At 42.0% G+C, this 23,689-nt stretch overlaps 1 protein-coding gene and 1 long non-coding RNA gene across 15 annotated transcripts in view; one reads left to right on the top strand and one right to left on the bottom strand.

Moving 5' to 3' along the window:
• Positions 1 to 23,689, bottom strand: part of LOC103892572 (uncharacterized) — a 119,352-nt gene that overhangs the window by 77,212 nt on the left and 18,451 nt on the right. For 13 of the 14 annotated variants that reach the window (XR_010137209.1, XR_010137208.1, XR_010137207.1 and 10 more), the window contains exons 3-4: positions 7,985 to 8,152; positions 4,305 to 4,422 (exon numbers count right to left, since the gene is read on the bottom strand). This is a non-coding gene — a long non-coding RNA (uncharacterized LOC103892572). Of the gene's footprint in view, positions 1 to 559; positions 4,093 to 4,304; positions 4,423 to 7,984; positions 8,153 to 23,689 lie in introns of those variants that run through there. The other variant, XR_010137203.1, reaches the window with a different exon arrangement.
• TMC3 (transmembrane channel like 3) overlaps positions 1 to 23,689 on the top strand; it is a 42,082-nt gene that overhangs the window by 6,595 nt on the left and 11,798 nt on the right. The window contains exons 4-15 of the mRNA XM_002825752.6: positions 4,040 to 4,121; positions 7,010 to 7,116; positions 7,988 to 8,086; positions 8,197 to 8,339; positions 9,804 to 9,951; positions 10,635 to 10,678; positions 14,540 to 14,687; positions 16,821 to 16,930; positions 19,954 to 20,032; positions 21,380 to 21,625; positions 22,346 to 22,474; positions 23,046 to 23,113. Of these exons, the coding sequence (XP_002825798.1) occupies positions 4,040 to 4,121; positions 7,010 to 7,116; positions 7,988 to 8,086; positions 8,197 to 8,339; positions 9,804 to 9,951; positions 10,635 to 10,678; positions 14,540 to 14,687; positions 16,821 to 16,930; positions 19,954 to 20,032; positions 21,380 to 21,625; positions 22,346 to 22,474; positions 23,046 to 23,113 (1,403 nt within the window). The remainder of the gene's footprint in view (positions 1 to 4,039; positions 4,122 to 7,009; positions 7,117 to 7,987; positions 8,087 to 8,196; positions 8,340 to 9,803; positions 9,952 to 10,634; positions 10,679 to 14,539; positions 14,688 to 16,820; positions 16,931 to 19,953; positions 20,033 to 21,379; positions 21,626 to 22,345; positions 22,475 to 23,045; positions 23,114 to 23,689) is intronic.

Raw genomic sequence — 23,689 nt, 5'->3', positions numbered from 1 at the left:
GTAGAAACAAAGAAAAATAAGTTCTCCTTCTATACCCCCTACTTCTCAATATAATATCATTTTAGAAATTTCACATCAGTCATTGCATAAATATATTATTTTCATACCATAATTGTAATGTATATACATTTTTGTCTTGCCTCTTTTTTCACATAACACCATTATATTATTTTTTCCATGTTGCTATACAGTTTTTATATTTAATGGTTTTCAATGACTGTATGGTATTCCATCAGATAAATGTATATTAATTTAATTAGTCATTTGGCCATTGGTGGATATTTAAATTGCTTCTAATTTTTCATTATTATTAATAGCCCTACGAAGAACATCTTTTTTCTATCTTTTTGAATTTTTTTCTTAGGGTGAATGCCAGAATTGCAATCACTATAGAAAAGACTGTGGTCCATTTATTGGCTTTTGATAAATATTTAAAGATTATTTTCTAAAAGCCTTGATGATTTATATCGCCATTATTAGTCTCATAATACCTGCACCAATGTTGATTATTATATTTTTTGTTTGTTATCTTAAGAAACAATAACTGACAGATACACTCTTTTTAGATTCTCTGAAACAAAAATATTCTTAATATAGCTTAAATTAAAGCTGGTCATAAATTTTACATGTCTGAAAAATTATAAAATATCAAAGAATCCCTAAGGACACATCTTGGCATTCTTTCTTCTTACTCTTCACAAAAATCTTCTTTAAAATTCTAATCTGTTTTCATGACCAAATCACCCATGACTCCTTACTCCTGCCACACTATGATGGAGTTTATGAAATAAATTATCTTTTTGTAGACATATGAACTACCAAGCTCTTTTGTTTTCTCTAAATAAGCTGAAACGCTACAGGAAATACAGTATTTCACCTGAATTCAAATGACCTATAATATATATATAACAATGAAAAGCTATTGAGACTTTCAGCAATAGTAAACTCAGTATGTATTAAAGGTATAACTTGATGATGGGCTGAATTATTACAAGCAGAGTTTTTACACTGAGTAAGGTAGTCCAGATTTTTATCTTGCTCCTCTCTCCTCCATCCTCTTCTGTAAAACACTCAGCTCGTGCTAACCCACAGCTTGTACTGGCTGTTCTCCCCTTTTAGAAAGCTACTCTTCCCATTTCTTTTTATTTTCCTTTTCATTCAAGTCTCAGCTCAAGTATGACCTCCTCAGCTAGACCTTCCCCGACCTTGTTTAAAGGGCCTTCTCCTCCAGTCCTAATAGACTGTGTCCCATTGTGGCATGGACTTGCTTGTGGCTGCCTTGTCTCTACCTGAATGCAAACTCCACACCAGCTGACATCTTGCATGTCGTATTCACTATCTGCATTCACAGGAAAACACAACCTAGGTGCTTAATACATACTATGAATAAATATACCTCTCATGAACTGTCATACATATTGTTAGATCTGTATGATACATACATATGTATGTATGTATAATATGTGTATGTATCACATATCTAACAATATGTATGATAGTTCATGTTGACATGTTGATAGGCCAACACAATCTAGGTGCTTAACACATACTATGAATAAATATACTTCTCATAAACTGTCATACATATTGTTAGATCTGTATGATACATACATGTATAATGATATGTGCATGTATCACATATCTAACAACAAGTATGATAGTTCACGTTGACAGGTTGATAGGTCAACACAATCTAGGTGCTTAACACATACTATGAATAAATATACTTTTCATGAACTATCATATAGGTTGTTAAATATCTTCTGGGTAGACATGTAAGTCTTTTCCAAAGAAAGAACTTATTCTTAGTTACCAAAGCTCAATAACCCAAACCCACAATTAGGATCTATTTCTTCCAAGTTTAGTTTTTCTTTGTTTTGATTTTGCTTTGTTCTTAAATTTTGAATTATTCCTGTTTCAAGGCTTTTGCCGTGGAGATTTGGTATAAATCATCAGAGAAGCATGAAACTTTTTCCCCCATGCCTTACTGAACATGTCATCAACAAATCACCTTTTTCAATCACATTTTCCTTTAAGAAGTTCCTTTAGGCCAACTTGCATAGACTCTCATTCCCAGAATGAGCATCTTGGGCCATTCAGTCCAGTGCTCTCTAACCTGAGTTCAAGGGCCCTGGCTCCTCAAGCACTACTGATGGGGTGGTGGGGGAGAATTTTTACCCCCATCTACAAAAGTTGCCCGGCCTTAGCCTGTTGCATGTATGAAAATTCTCATACAACTTTAAATTTAAAGAGCACTCTGAATGCCACTAATCGAATCTTAGTTCTTATGCAGATGGAGAAATGGAATCCAAGGAAATAAAATAACTTCCCCAGAGACACATAGTGAGATAGATGTGAAATTAGAGCTAGAACTCAGGTCTCTGGCTTTCTGCTCTGTGCTTCTTAGACTTCAGAGCTTTAAAACGGGCCAGAGACTCAATGCTTTCCAACACCAAACCCTTGCCAAAGGATGATGGTGCACCCTTTCCTCTGGATACTGGGGGAATAAATGATCAGAAAGCCTCCATCTCCCTCTCTATACTCTAGGAGACAAGCCAGGTGAACAAAATTAAGGTAATGTAAGGTAGGATATGATAAACATTATGAGAGAGACCAAAATTATTGCTAGGGGAGTTTACAAATAGGAGAATTTCTTTTCTGGCTACAGAGATTCTGTGTTCATGGGAGTAGCTGTATTTGAGTTGGCTCTCAAATCATGAACAGAAGATGAACAACTTCTGATAAACTTCTGATAAAATTCAGATTTTCATTTACAAGCAGCCACTCTGGCCTCAGCAGACACGTCCAGAATGACATTATCATACATGTCTGTACCGGGACCATGTGTGGTCTTATAGTTCAGAATGTCATAATTACATTTGTAATCCCTCTTTCTGCAATGATATCATTTGCTTCCAGCACAAACCCAGATTGTTTGTGTGTTAAAATGCACAACCTGCTAACTTTGTTGGAAGCAGAACTAGTGTCAGGGCATGTCTTGCTTTATTCGCCTTTGAGAAATGTTTTTTAAACTTTTGGCAATTGAATCTTAAAAACATAAGACAATTTTTTTTTTTTTTTTTTTTTGAGACCGAGTCTCACTCTGTCCCCCAGGCTGCAGCGCAGTGGCGCGATCTTGGCTCACTGCAACCTCTGCCTCCTGGGTTCAAGCAATTCTTCTGCCTCAGTCTCCTGAGTAGCTGGGTCTACAGGCACACGCCACCACACCTGACTAATTTTTGTATTTTTAGTAGAGACTGGGTTTCACTTTATTGGCCAGGCTGGTCTTGAACTCCTGACCTCATGATATGCCCTCCTTGGCCTCCCAAAGTGTTGGGACAGGCGTGAGCCACCGCGCTAGGCCAAAAATACAAGACAAATTTTTAGACCTTATCCCCGACAGCTCTATCCAGGAAAGAGGCTGTAGCAGGAGGTGAGTCACACATTAGGGTTGGGCTCATTTTCAGGGTAGGCTCTAGACTCTTGGTCCTTAAACAGGGATGCGCTTGTAATCACCTAGGGAGTTTTTTAGGCATCTGGATTCCCGGGGCGCACTCTCAGAACCCCCTTAGGTTTATGACAGGATCAAGTGGATTTATTTAGATATCACTCCTCGAGTAATTTGTACTGCGTCTTGTGGTTTTAAGATGTAATTGCCAAAAGTTAAAAAAAAATTTTTTTCTCAAAGAGCAAGAGATACCCCGCATCAGGAATGGGATGGCTAATGCAAACTGCAACCCTACAGAATATGCACTTCAATACAGGTACCACAGCTCGGGTGGTGTCTGTATTGAGGTGCATATTCTATGGGGCTGCAGCTTGCATTATTCATCCAAAGCCGGTGTCCATTCACCTGGTTAGGAGCACAGAGAAGGGAGCTACTTTGGTTCTAGTGCAGCTTAAAGGCCTATGAAGCCATAATCCATAATTAAAGGTACCAGAGGGAGTGTCTAGTATACTCCATTTAGGTGCCTAGTACTGCACAGCCATTGCCATCTTCATGAATGTGACCTCTCTAATCCTGACCCCTCTTGTCTAGCTCTGGCGGAAATTTGCTCGTCTCGCCTGTAACTTTGTGGTCATCTTCATTCCCTGGGAAATGAGGATAAAGAAAATCGAGAGTAAGTATTTACACTTGGAGAGTGGGGCAGGAATGCAATGCTAGTGGCCAGTCACAGCCTAAGGAGAGTCTGCTGTGTTCTGGTCCTTATGCTGTGCAGCTGAGGGCACTCTCATAGCAGAGTCACCGGGCTCCATATGGGACAACAGACCCAGAAGACAAGATACCTGTCCCCAACACCTACCAGAATGGGAACAGTCTCGACGTGGGCATTTCCACATTCCGCTGTGGCTCTGCTGTTCTCTCCCAGTTCATTCCTTCAGTCAGATATAATGCAAACCCCGAAAGGACCAAGTGAAAACCTATGACGATGAAAGTTCATTCCTTCAGTCAGATATAATGCAAACCCCGAAAGGACCAAGTGAAAACCTATGACGATGAAAGTTCATTCCTTCAGTCAGATATAATGCAAACCCCGAAAGGACCAAGTGAAAACCTATGACGATGAATAAGAGGGTAGCTCAAAGAATTGCAAAATACAAATACAAAAGTCTGCATTTTCATAGAGATAATTGTGCCCATTTAGAAAACATACACCAAAAAATAAATAAATCATGTCTACGATCACACTGACACACACAATACCTGGAAGAGACTTAACAATAAGTCCAAAATATCCTATGGTAAAATTATACCACAGGATAGAAAAGTCTTGTTAAAACACATACAAAGATTTAATATTTGGAAGATGTTAATTTTCCAAAAATTAATTTACAAGTTTGATGCAATCAAATAAAAATCTCAATGTATTGTTTCCAAGTATTTAACAAAATGATCATAAAACTTATATGGAAGAAAAAATATCCAAGAGATTAATAAAAAAATTATAAAGAAGAATGCAAATGAAGTTGCATGATCAAGATATTAAAGTATATCATAAAGCTACAACAATTGAAGCAGTATAGCATAGTGTGGGAATTGACTGGCAAATCAAAGGAGTAAGCAAAAAATTCAGGAACAGATAGGAATACACTTAGACTTTTAGCATGCAACAATTATTGAAGTCAGTCTACTCCATAAATATCACTGGAACAATCGATTCAATTGTTTTAAAGAGTAAGTTTAACTCCTTCACTTAAAATTGATGGTATGATTGCAGAATGGAGACATATCTAATCATAAAAGTGAAGGAGGAAAAAGTACTGTTATATTTAATTACCTAAAAAAAGAAAATTTACATATATAAAAAATAAAGCTAAAAGTTATATGACAAATTGGGAAAAACATGTTGAATATTTAAATGAATTAAGCACTTTGATATGCTGGCAGAAATGTAAATTAGGACAGTATTTCTTTTTTTAAAAGTTTTAATATGTACCAAAGTCTTCAAAATGTTGTATACTTTGGTAATATGCTTCTGTCTCCAAAAAAAAAAAAAAAAAAAAAAAACAGAGAAAACCATAATAAACTAAACAAACAAGGCTGTAGTAGCTGCCATTAGTGCTGTACCCAGGTTGCCTTTCCTTGGCTAGTCTACCCTTTCCTCAGCTGCTGAGTATGGACTGCTTGTCACTCAGCTGCTCCCCTTCAGAGAAATGCCCCAGGACTACCTCCTATCACCCCAATCCCCCACTCACCACCTAGAGTCTAGAGGCAGTGACCATTGACAGAGGGGCATTCAAGTCTGATCCCTTGCTCCAAGTGGGACCAACTCAGTGGTACAATTCATGCTGCAAAGCTCCTGGTGGGATAGACTCAGCTAGGCTGCAGCTAAGATCGTGCCCTTCCCTGGCTCTTTCCCCTGACCTTCCCTGACTCCTTCACAACTTCTCTACGGACAGTGCTTCCTCAACAAATCACCTGTAGTCAAATCCCTTTCTCAAGCTCTGCTTCTAGGAAACCTTACCTTAGACAGAAATTATTTATTATAGAACTATTCACCCTGGTGAACAGTTGGAAATGTCCTAAATGTCAAGTCATGGGGAATAGTTTAAGTAAGTTATGGAAAATTTACTTAATGGAACAATAAAATTTATTTTATAGAAGAGTATTTTTGGCAAGAGAAAATGCTTGTAATATATTGATAATTGAAGATGTATGCTGGAGAGAAATGCCAATCTTATACAAGAACATTATTTGTATAGAATAATTGTGGAGGGTTACACTGAAAATTTAATAGAAACTAATTCTAATCATGATTTTAATTTAGTGATCACAGAATAGGTAATTTTTCTTGTCCTTCTGATGTTTTGTGTTTTGCTACTCATTATGACAAACATAAACTAGATTTGAAATAAAAATGTAAGAGTTTTTTTTTAATGACATAAATGACCTACTCCAGAATGCTGTCAAACTGTTGCCTACATCCTCATCTGAGTTCTTCTATGCTCTAGGATTTTCTCAATAGATATAAATTTGTTTTTACTACGCTTTTTATTTTAGAATAAGTTTAGATGTATAGAAAAGTTGGAAAGAGAATTCCCGTGTACCCTTCACCCACTGTCCACTATTGTGAACATCTAGCAAATGGTGTTTTATCTTGAAATTAAGGCAAAAAGACCCTTAGCAAAATCCTCGAAATTCTCAAAATGATGCAAAATAGATAAGAAATATGCCAAATTCTTAAAAGATGCTGATACTTGTTAACATACATGAAATATTGTAAATTTGATAAGACCATTTTAGATAAATAAGTCATTAGGGAAGTGACTATCAAATAGCATTTTAGGCAAACTAGAGACTTTTCCTGCCTATAGAACTGATAGATATTCAGGGGCATCTTGATCTGTCTAAGTTAACACTTAGGAAGGAACACCCCGATTGGTACAATAATGGCATTCTTACTCTATGTCCCGTGGATGTAAGAAAAATTATGGAGTTCTTTTTGTAGGACTTCTTGCACTATGAGGATTTTATTTAAACTGTTCTCATTATCTTGTCTTTCTTTAGGTCATTTTGGATCTGGCGTTGCCTCCTATTTCATATTCTTGAGATGGTTATTTGGAATTAATATTGTGCTCACCATTATGACAGGTGCTTTTATTGTCATTCCAGAGGTAAGATGTTTCAGGAAAGAAAAAAGTACCACTCATTAAAAAGAGGAGACATTACAGCCGTCGCATAAAATGGCTCCTCTGGTTATCATTGTTGGGATGAAAATATATGTGTTTGTGTAAAGCAGGGCTTGGCAAACTTTTTCTGTAAAGGGCCACAGAATAAATACTTTAGGCTTCATGGGCTATTTGGTGTCCGTCACAATGACTCAAATCTGCCATGTAGCACAAAAGCACCTGCAAACAGTTTATCAACCAGTGAATGTAGCTGTGTTTCAATAAAATTTTATTTATGAATACTGAAATTTGAATTTTATATAAATTATTTTTATTTTTTTCCCCAACCACTTAAAAATGCAAAACTATTCTTAGCTCTTGGGCCATACGAAAAGGCCACGTGTTGGATTTGGCCAACCAGCCAGTTTGCCAGCCCAAAGTTGAAATAATACCCAGACCGTGTACATTATTCAGATGATGCGTACACTAAAGCCCAGACCTCACCATAGCATGATATATCCATGTAACAAAACCGCACTAGTGCCCCTTACATTTACATAAAGAAATAAAATCCATTTCTCAACTAAACTTCATCCTCAAAAAGTAAATGGGCCATTTCCCAACAGGGGCCTTAATAATCCACCCGTAGAAACCATGTCTAGCTCAGAGAGAGTACATCCAGGTGAGCTCTAATCAGGCAAAAAGAAAATCTGGTCGCTCAAGATTAATTTTTCATTAATGAAAATCAAGCAGAAATCCACCCCCTGGAGATCTCTTATGTGTGGCATTTTCACAAGCACATGGAGATCAACCTCTCATTTTCTCCCGGTCCCCTCCCACCCAGAGGACCACATGACATGCTTTCCTCTCTCACCAGCTGATTGCAGGCCAGCCCTTTGGAAGCACAGCCAGGAAGACCATCCCCAAGGAGCAGGTTTCGTCTGCCCAAGACCTGGACACCGTCTGGTCTCTGGGGGTGAGGTTGATGCTTGGCCACACTCTTGTCTTGAGGGAAGGGGTGAATGGGCCACAGTTCTGAGACCTGTGAACGGGAAGCAGAAATGACACTGAGTGTTTTCTTTGCAGGGCTACCTCCAGTACTCTGTCCTCTTCTATGGATATTATGGCAGGGAGAGGAAGATCGGGAGAGCTGGTTACCGGCTGCCCTTGGCGTATTTCCTAGTGGGGATGGCAGTGTTTGCTTACAGCTTCATCATTCTTTTAAAAAAGTATGACTGCTCGATTTCTCAAAATACATATCAAGCGTTATGATATGTGTAATGTCATCTAATCTTGTCAATAGCCCTGTAAAGTTAAGGCATAGCTGTATCCATTTTACAGATGAGAAGAACCAAGGCTAAAAGAGGCATGTTCATTTTAACAAGTACTTATTGAACACTTACTGCTTCGTACTAGGTCCTATATTGCGCCTGGAAATACAGGAATCATATAGATTTACCAGTTCATGTAATTTTAGACAATGTGGTAGCTGCACTAATAGGGACATAAGCAATATGATCTAGGTGACCAGAGGTTGCAAAAAGCAAAACGTCCTCCTTTGGTTGTATGTTTGTTTGCCTGTGACCTAGCTACAAATTCTGCAAAGGCCAAGCTTGTCTGTGCTGTGATGCAGTTGGCACCTCTAGGTCATCACTGGGGAGGCAAAATGCAAAAGAAGCAATCTGGTGGGGGTTAGGAGCCCTGCACCACCCCCAATGTGAGACCTGTAGGAACTCACCTTCCTTCCCTGAGCCTCACCTGTAAAATGGGCAGGTTGGCTCAGAACATCACCAAGTCTTCTGTGTGGGAGCTAGAGAAATGCAGACTGATAGGAAGACTCCAAACCCTGGGGAAAAGCTGGCCCCACCCACGCTGGCTCATCTGCTGCTTCTGCTTGATTTGTGTAACCACCCTTCATCACCCTACCCCCTTGTGTCATGTTAGCAAAATGCAGATAGAAGCACTTGGGGTAAAAAAGACAATAAACAAATAAACAAAACTTGAGGAGGTGCATAATGACCTGGGGGCCTTCAGTTCCCCTGACGCTTTCCAGCTTAGCTCCTGGTGGCTTCTAGGACCCACATGGAAGACTCGGGCCCTTTACTAGACATACAGTGTAAGAGACAGATTACAGCAAACTTGGAAGCAAGAAATATGGATGGAGAGGAGAGCTTATTACAGGAGAAAGGCTCTAAAAAGTAGGGGGAGTTTCACCTAAGGAGGGTTCATGACGCCTGCCTTCAAATTATCTAAATAAATGTGTGAAAGAGGGACTCAGCACATTATGTGGAGTCCCATGGGGTAGAGTTCCCATGGGAAGGAGCTCCAAGAAGACTGATTCAAAGGAAAGAATTTTATTTCATAATCACAGCTGCACAGAGATGAGAAAAGCTGGCTCCTGGGGCACACACACCTGCAGTGACCTGCTGGGCACCACAGTGGTGGGAGTCCTTGTCAAATGAACTCATATAATAACGGGCCATCGCAGTTTTCACACTGTTCCAAAGTGTTGCTGAGGTCACAAGCATGGGCAGAAATCCAGTCGGTGCTGTCCTGTCCAAGCTGTGACCCGAGGAGCTGCGTCCACCCAGAGGGGTGCAGCCTATGCTAATTCACACAAAGGCTCCGTGGGTGCTAGCTACAGCCCCCTATTCCTGAGACTCCTATGACCTGTTTGTGCTCCTCTTTCGCAGGATGGCTAAGAACTCCCGCACGAGCCTTGCCAGTGCTTCCAACGAAAACTACACCTTCTGCTGGCGGGTGTTCTGTGCCTGGGACTACCTCATTGGAAACCCAGAGGCTGCAGAGAGCAAAACAGCTGCCATAGTGAACAGCATCAGGGTGAGTGAATGAGCCTGTGCAGCCTGTGGGGGTGGGCAGCTCGGGGTCAGAGCTAGCCGCTGGCCCTCAGCTGGAAGCCAGAACCATCCGCTTCCCATTGATGTTCATTGTCCAGGGCAGTTGTTTCCAAAGTGAGGTGAACATGCTCCAGGAAATGTACCAAATGACTCAATGAAGGGAGGGAGAAACATTTTGAAACTCCTTTCTTTTTAAATTTCTCCATTTTATCCTTTTAAAATTTCAGTTTGTATATTTTAGATAATTTACATCATGGATTATTACCATGTTGCATGTATATAACCTGAAAATAAGCGAATACATATATGTGAGGGATATAGGCTTTTACTTTTAACTTAGAAAATAATGCAATCAAAAATATTCAGAGACTTAGCTCTATTGAACTATACAGACAGCTAAATGGTGCACTATTTTGAGAAAAAAAATCTACTTAGATAATTTAAATTACAGCCATGCTATCTCCCAATCCCTCTTCCCAACCACCAATATCTTTTTTCAATTGATTATTAGATCATTGATATCTAATTCATTTATATCAATTGAATCCTACAGAATAAAGTCTTAGACAATGAAGGTATGAGCTAAATTACTGGGTAAATTATTTCTAATGATTTATAATTAATGATGATGCTAAGCTTTTATTGCTGTATGTATTTTTCTTAAAGGAAGCTATACTGGAAGAACAGGAGAAAAAGAAAAGCAAAAACCTGTAGGTATTATTACTCCCCATGTTGAATTCATTGATAAGTTTTATTTTTAGTTTGGTACAAAAACTACCAGATCATCTATATCTTATTTTCATAATTGTCAGGCAGCTCTTCTTTCTTCCTCTCTCATAATGTGATCTGAGGGAACTGAATGATTTTCCTTAGCAATATTTAGGACGACTTCCTCCTTCCATAGATCCTGTAACAAGGGTGACAGGGTCTGAAATTGACCAATTTCTTATTTCTTACTCTTTTATTTAGATAATAAAAGAGGTATTTTGAGCACCAACTTATGCTGGTAAGACTAGTTTTATTTAGAAACAAGTCATAAGACACAAATATTATCCAGTTGGTGTTCACAAGCCTTTCAAGATGATTTCTTAGGTTCAAGATTCTTCTCAAGGTCTTGAGAGCTATGCTGGTGAGGGTGAAGCCCTTCAACCAGAGAACTAATGCAACGGAAAGCCATTCCCAGGGAAGGGCAATGGCCCTGACCTCATGGAGACAGGTAGGTCTGTTCATCCCACACCCTTACTGGTTATTTAGCCCTCGTGATTAGTTTCTATAGTGCAGAAAGCCCGTTTAGAGGACTTGTAGAAAAGGACATGGGGAATTAAGGAAACACACCTAGCCTCTGGAATAATGAGGGAGCTTAGGAGTGGGGGAGGAGTTGGAAAGGGCTGTCCATAGGGAGTCAGAAGACATGGATTCTAGTCCTCTCTGTCATTAATGTCGATGACCTGGGAAATGCTCCTGAACTTCATGAACCTGAAGTTCCTCACCTATAAAACTATGGGATTCTGCCATCTGATTCTTTCTCTGTAGCGCTCCTCCACCAGAGTTGATAATAATAATAACATACTGTGCCATGTTGTTATTTTTACCAAGCAAAGTGACATTTATCATCTCATTTGGGAATGTTTCCTCATTGTGCAAATCAAGGGCCAAAACACATGTAGAGGGAAGAGTTGTGACGTGCCCAAGGTCCCCAGCGGGTAGAAAATTCATGGAGAAGATAGTATACCTTGGGCACCCCTTCAAATCCTCTTGGCCATACTTTTCTCCAGCCCTTGCTACTGGACAGGACTGTGCAGGCCACCACCAGCTGCACGCATGTACCCCTTGCTGGTACCCACTGTTTGGTGCCCCAGGGATCTTCTGAGGCTGCTGCATAGGGCACTCACAAGATCCCAGTCAACACACATGCATGTGCAACCACGAGGCTGGGTGCAATGCTGGGAGCGAATGCTCATGGAGCTACCTTGAACTGCTGGGAATAGAATAAATGCTTTCCTATTTCACACTGGGCAAACAGTTCTGTCAGGCATTTCATAAGCCCCTCAGAAGGCCCTGCATTTGCCTCTAGCTGCTGCCAACCCCATTGCATATCCTTGTACTGATGGCTCCTCTCTCCTGCTCCACTCCAGGACCTCCACTCCTGCTTTCTGGGATCAATCTCCACTCCTGCTTTCTGGGATCACTTCCCAAATAAACTACCTGCAAAAAGGCCTGGGATTCCAGGCCTTAGCCAGGCTAAGACAAGCTCCAAAGTTGGCAGAAGAAGGTGCCTTCAAAATAGGCCAATCGAAGTCAGACAGGGAGTTGTCCTCCAGTGTTAGAAAAAAATGGATGTGTTTCAGTTATAACCAGAAACATGTATATAAGTACTAGAATCATTACTGATTCACACATCTGCCCTCAGTATCAGAGGCATATGAGACGTGAGACCAAATTAGGAAAGAGATGAGCCCCGTATCTCCTATCTCATGGGGAATTAGTTGCTCCTTTATTTACTTATTCATCTAGCAAATACTTATGAAGCATCCGTATATGCTAAGCCTGTTTTAAGAGCTGAAGATAACAGCACTGAAAAAGGCTAAAAAGCTTAGAGCTTACTTCTAAAGGGAAAAGACAATTAAGAAACTACCAAAAGAATAGTCAGATGTTGCATAGTGACAGGATCATATTCCAAGAAATGTGTCTTTACACAATGTTGTCCTCGTGTGAACATCATAGCCTGTACTTACACAGAGCTAGATGGTATAGCCTACTACACACTACTAGGTATAGCCAATTGCTCCTAGGCTACAAACCTGAACAGCATGCTACTTGTACTAAATACTGTAGGCAATTGTAACACAATGGTATTTGTGTATCTAAACATATCTAGACATAGAAAGGTACAATAAAAATGTGGTATAAAAGATTAAAAATTGGTACACCTGTATAGGGCACTTACCATGAATTAGCTTGCAGGACTGGAAGTTGCTCTGAGTGAGTCAGTGAATGAGTGATGAGTGAATGTGAAGGCCCAGGAAACAACTGCATACTAGTGTAGACTTTATAAACACTGTACATTTAGGCCTCACTAAATTTATTTCTTAAAGTTTCTTTAATAATAAATCTTAGTTTACTGTCACTTATTTATGAACTTTTAAATTTAAAAAAACTGACTTGTAATACTTACAATCACATTGTACAGCTGTACAAAAACATTTTTTCTTTATATCCTTATTCTATAAGCTTTGTTTTATTTTTAATTTTTTTTAACTTTTAACACTTTTTTTGTTAAAAACTTAGACCAGGCCGGATGTGGTGGCGCACACCTGTAATCCCAGCACTTTGGGAGGCCAAGGCAGGCAGATCACCTGAGGTCAGGAGTTTTGAGACAAGCCTGATCAACGTGGGAAAACCCCGTCTCTACTAAAAATACAAAAATTAGTCAGGCGTGGTGGCAAATGCCTGTAATCCCAGCTACTCAGGAGGCAGAGGCAGGAGAATCGCTTGAACCCAGAGGGCAGAGGTTGCAGTGAGCTGAGATTGCGCTATTGCACTCCAGCCTGGGCAACGAGAGCAAAATGCCGTCTCAAACAAACAAACAAAAAACAAAAACAAACAAACAAAAGACTAACACACACTAGCCTAGGCCTGCACGGGGTCAGTATAATCAATATCACTGCCTTCCACCTCCACATCTTGTCCCACTGGAAGGTCTTTAGGGGCAAAAACATGCATGGAGGTGTCATCTCTTATGGTAACAGTGCCTTACCCTGGATGCCTCCTGAAGGACCTGCTTGAGGCTGTTTTACAGTTAACATTTTGTTTTAAATAAGTAGAAGTATACCCTAAAATAATGATTTTAAAAATATAGTAAATACATAAGCCAGTAACAGTCATTTAATATCATTATCAAATACGTACTGTACATAATTGTATGTACTATACTTTTATACAACTGGCAGTGCAGTAGGCTTGTTTACACCAGCATCACTACAAACATGAGTGCAATGCATCGTGCTACAATGTCCTAGGCCATAAGAATTTTTCAGCTCCAATATAATCTTATGGAACCACTGTCATATACGCAGTCCGTCATTGACCAAAATGCCATTATGTGGCACATGACTGTACAATGTCAGATTCATTATATGGGATGACAGGCAGAATCATGTGTCCTCCCTTTCTCTCTTCCTCCCTGCCTTCCTTCCTCCCTCCCTCTGCTGAACACACTTACTTGAATTCCTATATCTTTAATGTGCATACCATAAGACTCCAATTTTAAGTAGCGAAGCTAGAACTGAAACCCAAATACTCTGACTCTAAAACCAGAGGCATTTATTTGTTTGTGTTTGTTTCAAGCCCCACTGATGCAGGCTGGTTGAATTTATGACTGGTTGTTGATCTCCTAGAAAATTAGGAATTCTAGGGTGCTGGGTGGGGTGGGCTGGAAGAGCATTGATGCTTCAGGGCAGAGAATCCTCTTGGCAATGGATGTGTTCCAGTCCCCAAGTAGTGTTGTCTTTGCATCATGGTACTGTGAGCAGGACCCTGTGTATCATTCTCATGCCTGCTTCTCTCCCCAGGGCAGTGACCATCTGCCTGAGGATTATTGCCAACATCTTGGTGCTTCTCTCACTGGCTGGGAGCATTTATCTCATCTACTTTGTGGTGGACCGGTCCCAGAAGCTGGAGCAGTCGAAGAAGGAGCTGACACTCTGGGAAAAGAATGAGGTACCCACTGCCATTACCTGCAGCACCCTAGAAAAGAGACACAGCTGGGCACAGTGGCTCATGCCTGTAATCCCAGCACTTTGGGAGGCCGGGGCAGGTGGATCACTTGAGGTCAGGAGTTCCAGCCCAGCCTGGCCAACATGATGAAACCCCATCTCTACCAAAAACACAAAAATAAGCCGGACGTGGTGGTGCACACCTGTAGTCCCAGCTACTCGGGAAGCTGAGGCAGGAGGATTGCTTGAACCCAGGCGATGGAGGCTGCAGTGAGCCAAGATCACGCCACTGCACTCCAGTGTGGGCAACAGAGCGAGACTCTGTCTCAAAAAAAAGAGAGAGAGAGACAGACAGAAAAGTAGCCTGCCTCTCTGTTTCTTATGTAAGTTAGGTGGGAATATCTCTAGGGAAAAACTTTAGTCCTCTTGTCCTAGAGCATTGACTATAAGGACTTTGAGCCAGAAGGGCAGCACTAAGGCTTGGCAATTTTATTCATCTCCTTTGGGAAAGAGTATGATTCAAAAACACCTTCAAGCATTCACACTGTTCTCTACCTTTGAGCCTCACCGACTGTGTTTTACCTTTTGCACATCTGTTTCTTCACATCCATGTTCCACATTCCTGCAGACTGGAATTAACAACTGCACTTATTCCATAGTATGGATTAAAGTTGACCAGGTGCCATTTGTGAATATTTAGGTAGTTTCTGAATATCTAAATGACAAATAATGCTTCCAGAACCAGCTCTTCACAAATGGTTTGTTTTTTAAACAATCATCTCCCCCACAACCCCCGTTGTGTGAATATTCCCATAAATAGAAAATCACCAAGTGAACGGTTATGAACAATTTTGGAATTCTAAATATTCATTTTAAGACCACTGTCCTGAAAGGTTGGCCCAATTTATCTATACAGATTTGAAAGGCAGAAATAGCACAAAAAGCACCTCTCCAACCATTTCTATGAAAATTATTTCCCTCTGTTGGGATTTAAAAAGAAAGGTGTGTAAGATGGTCATCAATTTACCGTGTGCATATTTATCAATGTACAGTAATTTATCAAAATCTGAGTCTACCCTAGATAATCTTTTCCCATGCCTCTATTTTATGCCAATTGAGTTACTGTGTGCTTGTATGTTTACAGATAGAAATATGAATAGTTTTTTAAAGATATATTCAGAAATTATTTCTTATTTTATCTCAAACATCTTCTGTACCAGCTAAAACTCCTCTTTCTTCTGCTCTAAGTACAGAGAAACAAAAGCCAGGCATAATTCTCTAGACAATTAATCTTCCATGTACAGAAAGAATATTACATTACCTCTCAGGCTTTCCTTTTCTATTGGTAATAGTTGCAGTTATTTCCATCTTCCATCCAAGGTCAGGCAAGTATAAATACCGTGAGATGGTAATTGGGGAAAATGTGGCAGAAATGCTAGTGAATCCTTTTTGTTTTTTGAGTCAAGGTTTCACTCTGTTGCCCAGGCTGGAGTGCAGTGATCCAATCGGAGGTCACAGCAGCCTCGAACTTCTGGGCTCAAGAAATTCTTCTGCCACAGTTTCTCAACAAGCTGGGACCATAGGCATGTGCCACTTTTTTTTTTTTTTTTGGTAGAGATGGGGTCTTGCTGTGTTGCCCTGGCTGGTCTTAAACACCTGGCCTCAAGCAATTCTCTTGCCTCAGCCTCCCAACAAGTTGGGACCACAGGCATGTGCCAGCTTTTTTTTTTTTTTTTTTTTTTTGTAGAGATGAGGTCTTGCTGTGTTGCCCAGGCTGGTCTTCAATGCCTGGCCTCAAACAATTCTCCTGCCTCGGCCTCACAAACCTCCCAAAGTGTCGGGATTACAGGTGTGAGCCACCGCACCTGGCCTAGTGAATCCCAAATGGCATGTACGAGTGTCCTCAGAACATTTAAGGAGAGTTCAAAAAAAAATTTTTTAAAAAGGCCGTGAAAAAGTGGTGGCCGCCTTTTGAAAAAAGCCAATTAGCAGAGATTTGGGGGGATTTTCCATGGAGGATCCAAGGACTCTGTGGATACCTACTGATCCAATATTAGGGAAAGAGATCAAATGCACATGGTAAGGCTTGGTGGGGGGTCCTGGGAATGCCTGGCTCTGGCATATGCTCTCTCAGCAGGTCAGTGTGGTGGTCTCCCTTGTCACCATGATAGCACCGTCAGCCTTTGACCTCATTGCTGCCTTAGAGATGTACCACCCCAGGACCACGCTGCGCTTCCAGCTTGCAAGGTACAACAGTCCTGCCCAGAAATGCCACCTGTGGCTCACCCATGTTCCCACCCACAGTGGGAATGTAAGTGCCTCAAGAGCCAGGGCTTGCTTCTTTTCTCTCAGACAATCAGCACAGAGCTTTACCTATGGATGCAACTCAAGAAAAGCATAACCCAAGAGGAGGGATAGGGGAGGAGGCAGGGGAAGAGGAGAACGAAGGGAGGAGGAGGACCAGCATGACAAGGGTAGAAGAAATGCATGAAAAGGAATGAAGAAGAGGAAGAGGAGGAGGAGGAGAAGGGAAAGGAAAAAAGGAAGAGCAGGCAGAAAAAGAGGACACAAAAGGGAACCAAGGGTCGGGCGTGGTGGCTCATGCCTGTAATCCCAGCACTTTGGGAGGCCGAGGTGGGTGGATCACCTGAGGTTGGGAGTTCAAGACCAGCCTGACCAACATGGAGAAACCCTGTCTCTACTAAAAATAAAAAATAAAAATAAAATAAATAGCTGGGCGTGGTGGCACATGCCTATAATCCCAGCTACTCGGGAGGCTGAGGCAGGAGAATCACTTGGCAGAGGTTGCGTCAAGGTTGCGGTGAGCCAAGATCACGCCACTGCATTCCAGCCTGGGCAATAAAAGCGAAACTCCATCTCAAACAAACAAACAAACAAATGAACAAAAGGGAACCAAGAAGAGGTCTGGCAGTGTGTCTGGTTTTCCCCACTGTTCTGTTTTCTCAGTGGTTTAAGTCTGAGTGGTGAGAGGGACCCATGTTGTTTTTCCAGACGCAAGAAGAACAGTCAATGCTTTGTGAACAGTTCCCCCAAAGTACAGACTCAAAGAGTTCCTTATAGATATGCCTGGAAGCTTTGCTAGGACAGTCAGTGGCTGTGACAGCAGGTGGTTGAGGAAAACCTGAGCAACAGTAGGCTGATGCACCTGAGGGGATGTCCTGGAACACCTTCTGTGGGAGTCAGAACAACCACACTCATTTTGAGTGCTGGCTTTATCAGTATTTTCCTGAAAAATTTGCCTGTCCTCCCTGGAGTATGGTCTCTTCATCTACAAATACAGCTACTGTAGTAGGGCTGGGTGAGGCATTGTTAAACTGAATGTGGCAGAGGGAGGCAGTGAGAGCCCTGCTTACCTGCTCCCACCTTCAACCTGGTCTACACTAGTTTCTCCCCGTTTCCTCTTGTAACACCTAATAACATTCTACAGAACTAATTTTCCAGACCACTTTGGGAAGATTTGCTCTCATTCAGGAATTGGCAAACATCTCCCAAAAAGAACTAGATAGTAAATATTTGTGGTTTTGTGGGTCACACAGTCTCTATCACCACTACTCAACTCTAAGGTTCTAGCATGCAAGCAGCCACAGACCATATGACAATGAACAGGTGTGGTCGTGTTCCAATACAACTTTACAGACAAAAATAGGCAAGGGTACGGTTTGGTTTGAAGGCTATAATTTCCAACCCCTGAAATTCAACTGTCATTTCAAAGAGAGAAAACATGACTAGGAAGAGCATGCAGTTGGTCAAACCTTCATGGCCCAGGGTAGATCTGGGATGAACCTCTCAGCCCCCTGGCTCCTATTCCCGGTTCTTTCTGCTCCACCCAACACATCTTTTGACCTGCAAGGGAGAAGCTCCTTCCTCACTAGCAAGTATTGGGTGGAATCAATTCCATTATTGCATTTGGTCTAAAGGCAATGCTATTATATAAATTGGCCTCGTTATTCATGTTGAAAACTAGAGAAACAGAGGCATCAGAGACTTCCCCCAGACAAATTAGGGCTAATTCTGGTAATAAGCATAAGACATATTATTTCAGTTCCATTAACTCACCAGCAGACTGTGTTACCTTCTATCCAAGGCACAGAGTGATGGTAATGCCAAGACAGCAGGAGAGGAAATGCATTCAATCCTTCCTTTGGCCAACACTTACTGAATACACACTGAGGGGCTTGCCTTGTACTCAGTACTGTAAATGCACTGTGCCCACGGGAATCCCGTCCCAATTCAGAGGGAGAGCCCATGTGAGTTACAATGCTGTCCCCTGGAGATGCCACTTTCCTGTTTCTCTGCCCACTGCCTGCACACGGGTGGTCAACTTTATACTTGAGGAGATGCGGAAGGCCTGGGGGGATGGTTTCAACTTGGAGTCTTTTCCTCAAGATAAAGATGCTTTCCCATCAACTTTCTCAATTGGTTTCACGATTCTCCCATCAATTGGCTTCATTTTTCTGCAAGGGCTAGATGTTGTCTCATTGAAGTGTGTATAAACCTGTCGTTTCCTTTCTCACTTCATTTTCCCAGACAGGTTTCCAGTAACACCCAAGGCCGCATCCTGGGAAATTCCATGATGTGTTTCCAAAACCTTCCAGCACTGGGGAAGCTGACATCAAGTCTTTGATCATTGGCTGATCCAGACTGTTGCTGGCAGGTTCCATTCACTCCCAGTGGCTGACAGGGTGTAGCTGTACCCACAGCTTTTCAGTGCTTCTGAGGGATCCAGCCTGTATTTCAGAAGCAGAGCACTGAGGTCCTGAAATTGCATTCTGCTGCTTTTTAATTGTGTGAACTTGGGCTGGTGACTTAGCTCCCTTTGCGCTTCAATACATTTGTCCCTTAAGTGGGGATTATTACAGAGCTGTTGTGAGGATCAAATGAGATAATGCATGGGAAATCAATTCATAAACCAGAAAGCATGACTCATAAACCACACGTTAGGGCCCCACTTCCTAAACTCACATTTTCTGCTACACTAGTGTTTGTAAAGTACAGATCCAAGGATGGGCTATAGCAGAATCACCTGGAAAGGCTGTAAAACAATTTCCAGACCCCTTCCAGACCTTCTAAGGGTAGATTCTGGAATTCTATCTTTTTAAAAATGCCCTCAAGGTGATTCTAGAGGAAACCAAGTGTGGCAGCCACTGCCTTAATATATCCATGACAGTCTCTAGAACCATGTGGGGGCTCTAGAACCATGGACTTGTGTGCCATGGTCTTGTTTCTCAAGGTGGGCTTGTGGCTTTCAGGGTCCTTGTGCTGTATCTGGGAAATCTCTACAGCCTGATCATTGCTCTCCTGGACAAAGTTAATAGCATGAGCATTGAGGTGAGTGCCCATCCCAGATAGTTGTCTGCCCCACCTCTGCCCTCCCTGCTACCTCCTCCCAACACCAGGGTCATCATCGTGGACAGGATCACTGCTTATACTTGTACTCCATAACCATGTGCAAAACTTGACTTTGCTGGAGTCTTCTCAAGGTAAGGAGAGAAAAATTATCCCTGTTTCCCAGATAAAGAAACTCAGGCCACGGTGCCTGGCTAGTAAGTGATGGTGCTGGGATGAGAACTCCAGAATTTTTGGATGTTTGTATCATACTACCCCATTTCTTTGAATCCCATCAGGAAAAAGCTATCAACAGCTATTGCAAATGATCGCAGGAAGAGCAGCAGGCCATGGGACTCACTCAGAAAGTCAGGACAGAATAATCATTTCATGGGGAACAGTTCAGAGTGGACTTGCTATCCCAGCCCAGCAGGAGTATCTGCTCCCAACCTAGAGTGGCTTTGGTGTCCACCTTTTTTTTCTTCTTTGAGACAGGGTCTCACTTTGTTGCCCAGGCTGGAGTGCAGTGGCACAATCGTTGCTCACTGCAGCCTCAACCTCCCTGGGCTCAAGTGATACTCCCATCTCAGCCTCCAGAGTAGCTGGGACTAGAGCCGCGTGCCACCGCATCTGGGTATTTTTTTTTCTCTTTTTTTAATAGAGATGGGTTTTCACCATGTTGCTCAGGCTGGTCTCAAACTCCTGGGCTCAAGCGATTCCCCTGCCTTGACCCTCCCAAAGTGCTGGGATTACACGTGTGAGGCATCACGTGCAGCCTGATGTCCACTTTCAACCTGCCCCACCTGTAAGGATATCATGAATGGTGGAGGAAAGGGAGAAAGAGAGGGGGTGCTCTTTTAGGGTTGTTTGCCCAAGTCATATCACACTAACATCAAATTTCAAGGCTTATAGGCAGACGAGGTCACAGAGATTCATTTTTCTGCATTGGGGCTTTGAGGTTACATAGACCTGGGTCTTTACCTGACACTTACTAGCAGCGTGACCTTGAGTATTAGGCTTCAACTCACTGAGTTTCTATCTCCTTATCTGAACATGGGTTAATAATCCTTATCTAAAGCTCTTGTGAGGATAAGTAGAGTTAACATGTGTTACCTAAAACAGTTTCTGACCCTTACTAGGGACGAATAAATACTATCCATTACACCTCTGTGTTCCCTTATTGGGGCCTACTCTAGTCAAGTGGTGGTCTAGAAAAGAGAAAGAGGATGAATGATTACTCCCAAGCAATGCAATGACACCCTTGGGGTCCATGATGGATTCTCATTTACAAATATGTGGACCGCCATTTTTCTTTCTCCCCTCCTTCCCTCCCTCTCTCTCTCTCCCCAGGAAATGGCTACCAAAAATAACACAAGTCATTGGATAGATTCCACCACCTTCTTTGCAACCAGGACAGCCCCTGAAGAAGAGAAATGGTCCACATCTCGGCCTGGAATGGGGCTCAGGAGAAACAACACATGGGCCTTGGAAGAGACCAGCATTTCAGCTTACACCATGCCTCTCATAAAGGCCAACAAGACTAGCCTCTACACTCAGAGTCCACAAGACCAGTGCTGGGAGACATACGTTGGTCAGGTGGTTCTCTTTACCCTTACAAAGCTCTGTCATATCCATCTCATCACTTAACCCCAGCAACTCTCTGAGCTGTCACTGCCCCATCTTACAGAAAAAAGAAAGAAAAGTACAGTGAGGTTTATGATTTTCCAAGCCTCAAAATTAAAAAAGAAAAATAATCAGTGCAAAGACTCAGCCAATATTGACCATGTGCTGGGTCCTGTTCTAAATGCTTGGTCCTCATAGAAGTCCTATTATTGCCACCCTTATAGGCACAGATGAGGAAACTGAGGCACAGTGGTCAAGGACTTGCCCAAGGATACAGATAGTAAAGAGCAGAATGAAGTCCTGAACCCAGGAATCTGCTCCAAAATCTGTACCCTTAACCATGTTGTACAGAAAACCTCAACCCCAAGGTATTATCCCATGGAAATGAGTCACCAGCCTCGAGTCTCCTGCAGCTCAGAAGCACAGACCTTAGATTCTTTCCTAGTTTCATGTGATGCTGGCCTCAGATAAAATTTGAATTCAAATTACCTAATATTTATTGAGCACCCATTATGTACCAGAAGGCCAGTCCTCTGCCCACTGCAGCTTACAAAGATGAGAAATGAAGATGCCATTGGAGGGGCCCACTGTCTGGGGCCCACAGGAATGAACAGAGATTAGGAGCACCCTGAAGGAAGAGTGACTGTGGGAAGGGTGGGGCATGGTGGCATCCAGGGACGCCCTGTGTTTCAGGAGATGCTGAAGCTCTCCATCATTGACATGCTCTTCACTGTGGCGAGCATTCTTCTCATAGACTTCTTCCGAGGACTTTTCGTGCGGTACTTAAGTGACTACTGGTGTTGGGATCTGGAAAGCAAGTTTGTAAGTAAAATGCTGTGCCTGTTGGGAAAGTTTATATAGCCAAATCCATCCTTTGTCATGCTGTGGCTGGGAAACAGTCCAGCATAGTTGAGGGGGACACACGGAAAGAGAATACAAGTGGGAAGAGACGGGTGCAAAAAGCTGAGCTTCTACTTCCTTTTTTTTTTTTGTCTGTTTTTTGTGTTTTTTGAGACAGGGTCTCGCTCAAGCAATCCTCCTGCCTCAGCCTCCCAAGTAGCTGGGACTGTAGGCACATGCCACCATGCCCAGCTAGTTTTAAAAATTTTTGGTAGAGATGAGGTCTCACTATGTTGCCCAGGCTAACCTCGAACTCCTGACTTCAAGTGATCCTCCTGCTCAGCCTCCCGAAGTGCTGGGATTACAGGCATAAGCTACAATGCCCAGCCCCACCCCTTTCTTAACATTTACCATTTGCTGGGATGGCCCCACAAGCACACTGATCTCTAAGTGTTCATAAGAGCAAAGAAGTCTATATAGGTGTCTGTAATTAATTGGTTCATGCAAAGAACTTTGAAACTTGTTTAATGCACAAATTTATTTCCTCTTGTAGCCTGAATATGGAGAATTCAAAATAGCTGAGAATGTGCTACATTTAGTCTACAACCAAGGAATGATTTGGTAGGTATCAAAGTTTCTTCTTGCCTTTGCTTACATCTCATCTGGGCTAAGATTTTAATTTACTTAGTCTAGATGGGACACGACCATAACAAACACAGTTACATAAGCATTAAGAAGGGATGTTTCCAAGATTATTATTTCACATGGATATTACTTTTAACGGTTTCCTAAGAATTTTGCAGGAAGAAATTAAAAAGAAAATAATCCATGTTTAAGCTACTATTGGTCACAGCCGAAAAAAAATCTGCACAGAAACCAGTAGAATACACTCTTAGGGAGGACTGGGGGAAGGCTGGGAGGACAGGCTGCTTCTCCTTAGTGAGGACTTCAGGAGTGGCTGCGGGGGACCTTGGCCAGTCTGTCCTTGCTCGCCACCCTCCCTCCATTTCCACCTAATTTTCACTTAGACACTGGGCCCAGGAGCACAGCCATCCCCTAGACTGCAGACCCACCCTTGGGGAGGCAGGAAGTAGGGAAGTCTGTTCACCCATGGCACCTCCCAGCCCATGGCAATCCTGTCCTTGGAGACACTGAGGAACTGATTTTACCTGTTGGACCAGAATAGTGCTATTTGTT

Source organism: Pongo abelii, chromosome 16 (genome assembly GCF_028885655.2).
Source record: "Pongo abelii isolate AG06213 chromosome 16, NHGRI_mPonAbe1-v2.0_pri, whole genome shotgun sequence".
Lineage (NCBI taxonomy): Eukaryota > Metazoa > Chordata > Mammalia > Primates > Hominidae > Pongo > Pongo abelii.
Note: the sequence above shows the minus strand (reverse complement) of the source record. Positions and strands in the feature narration are given on the sequence as shown.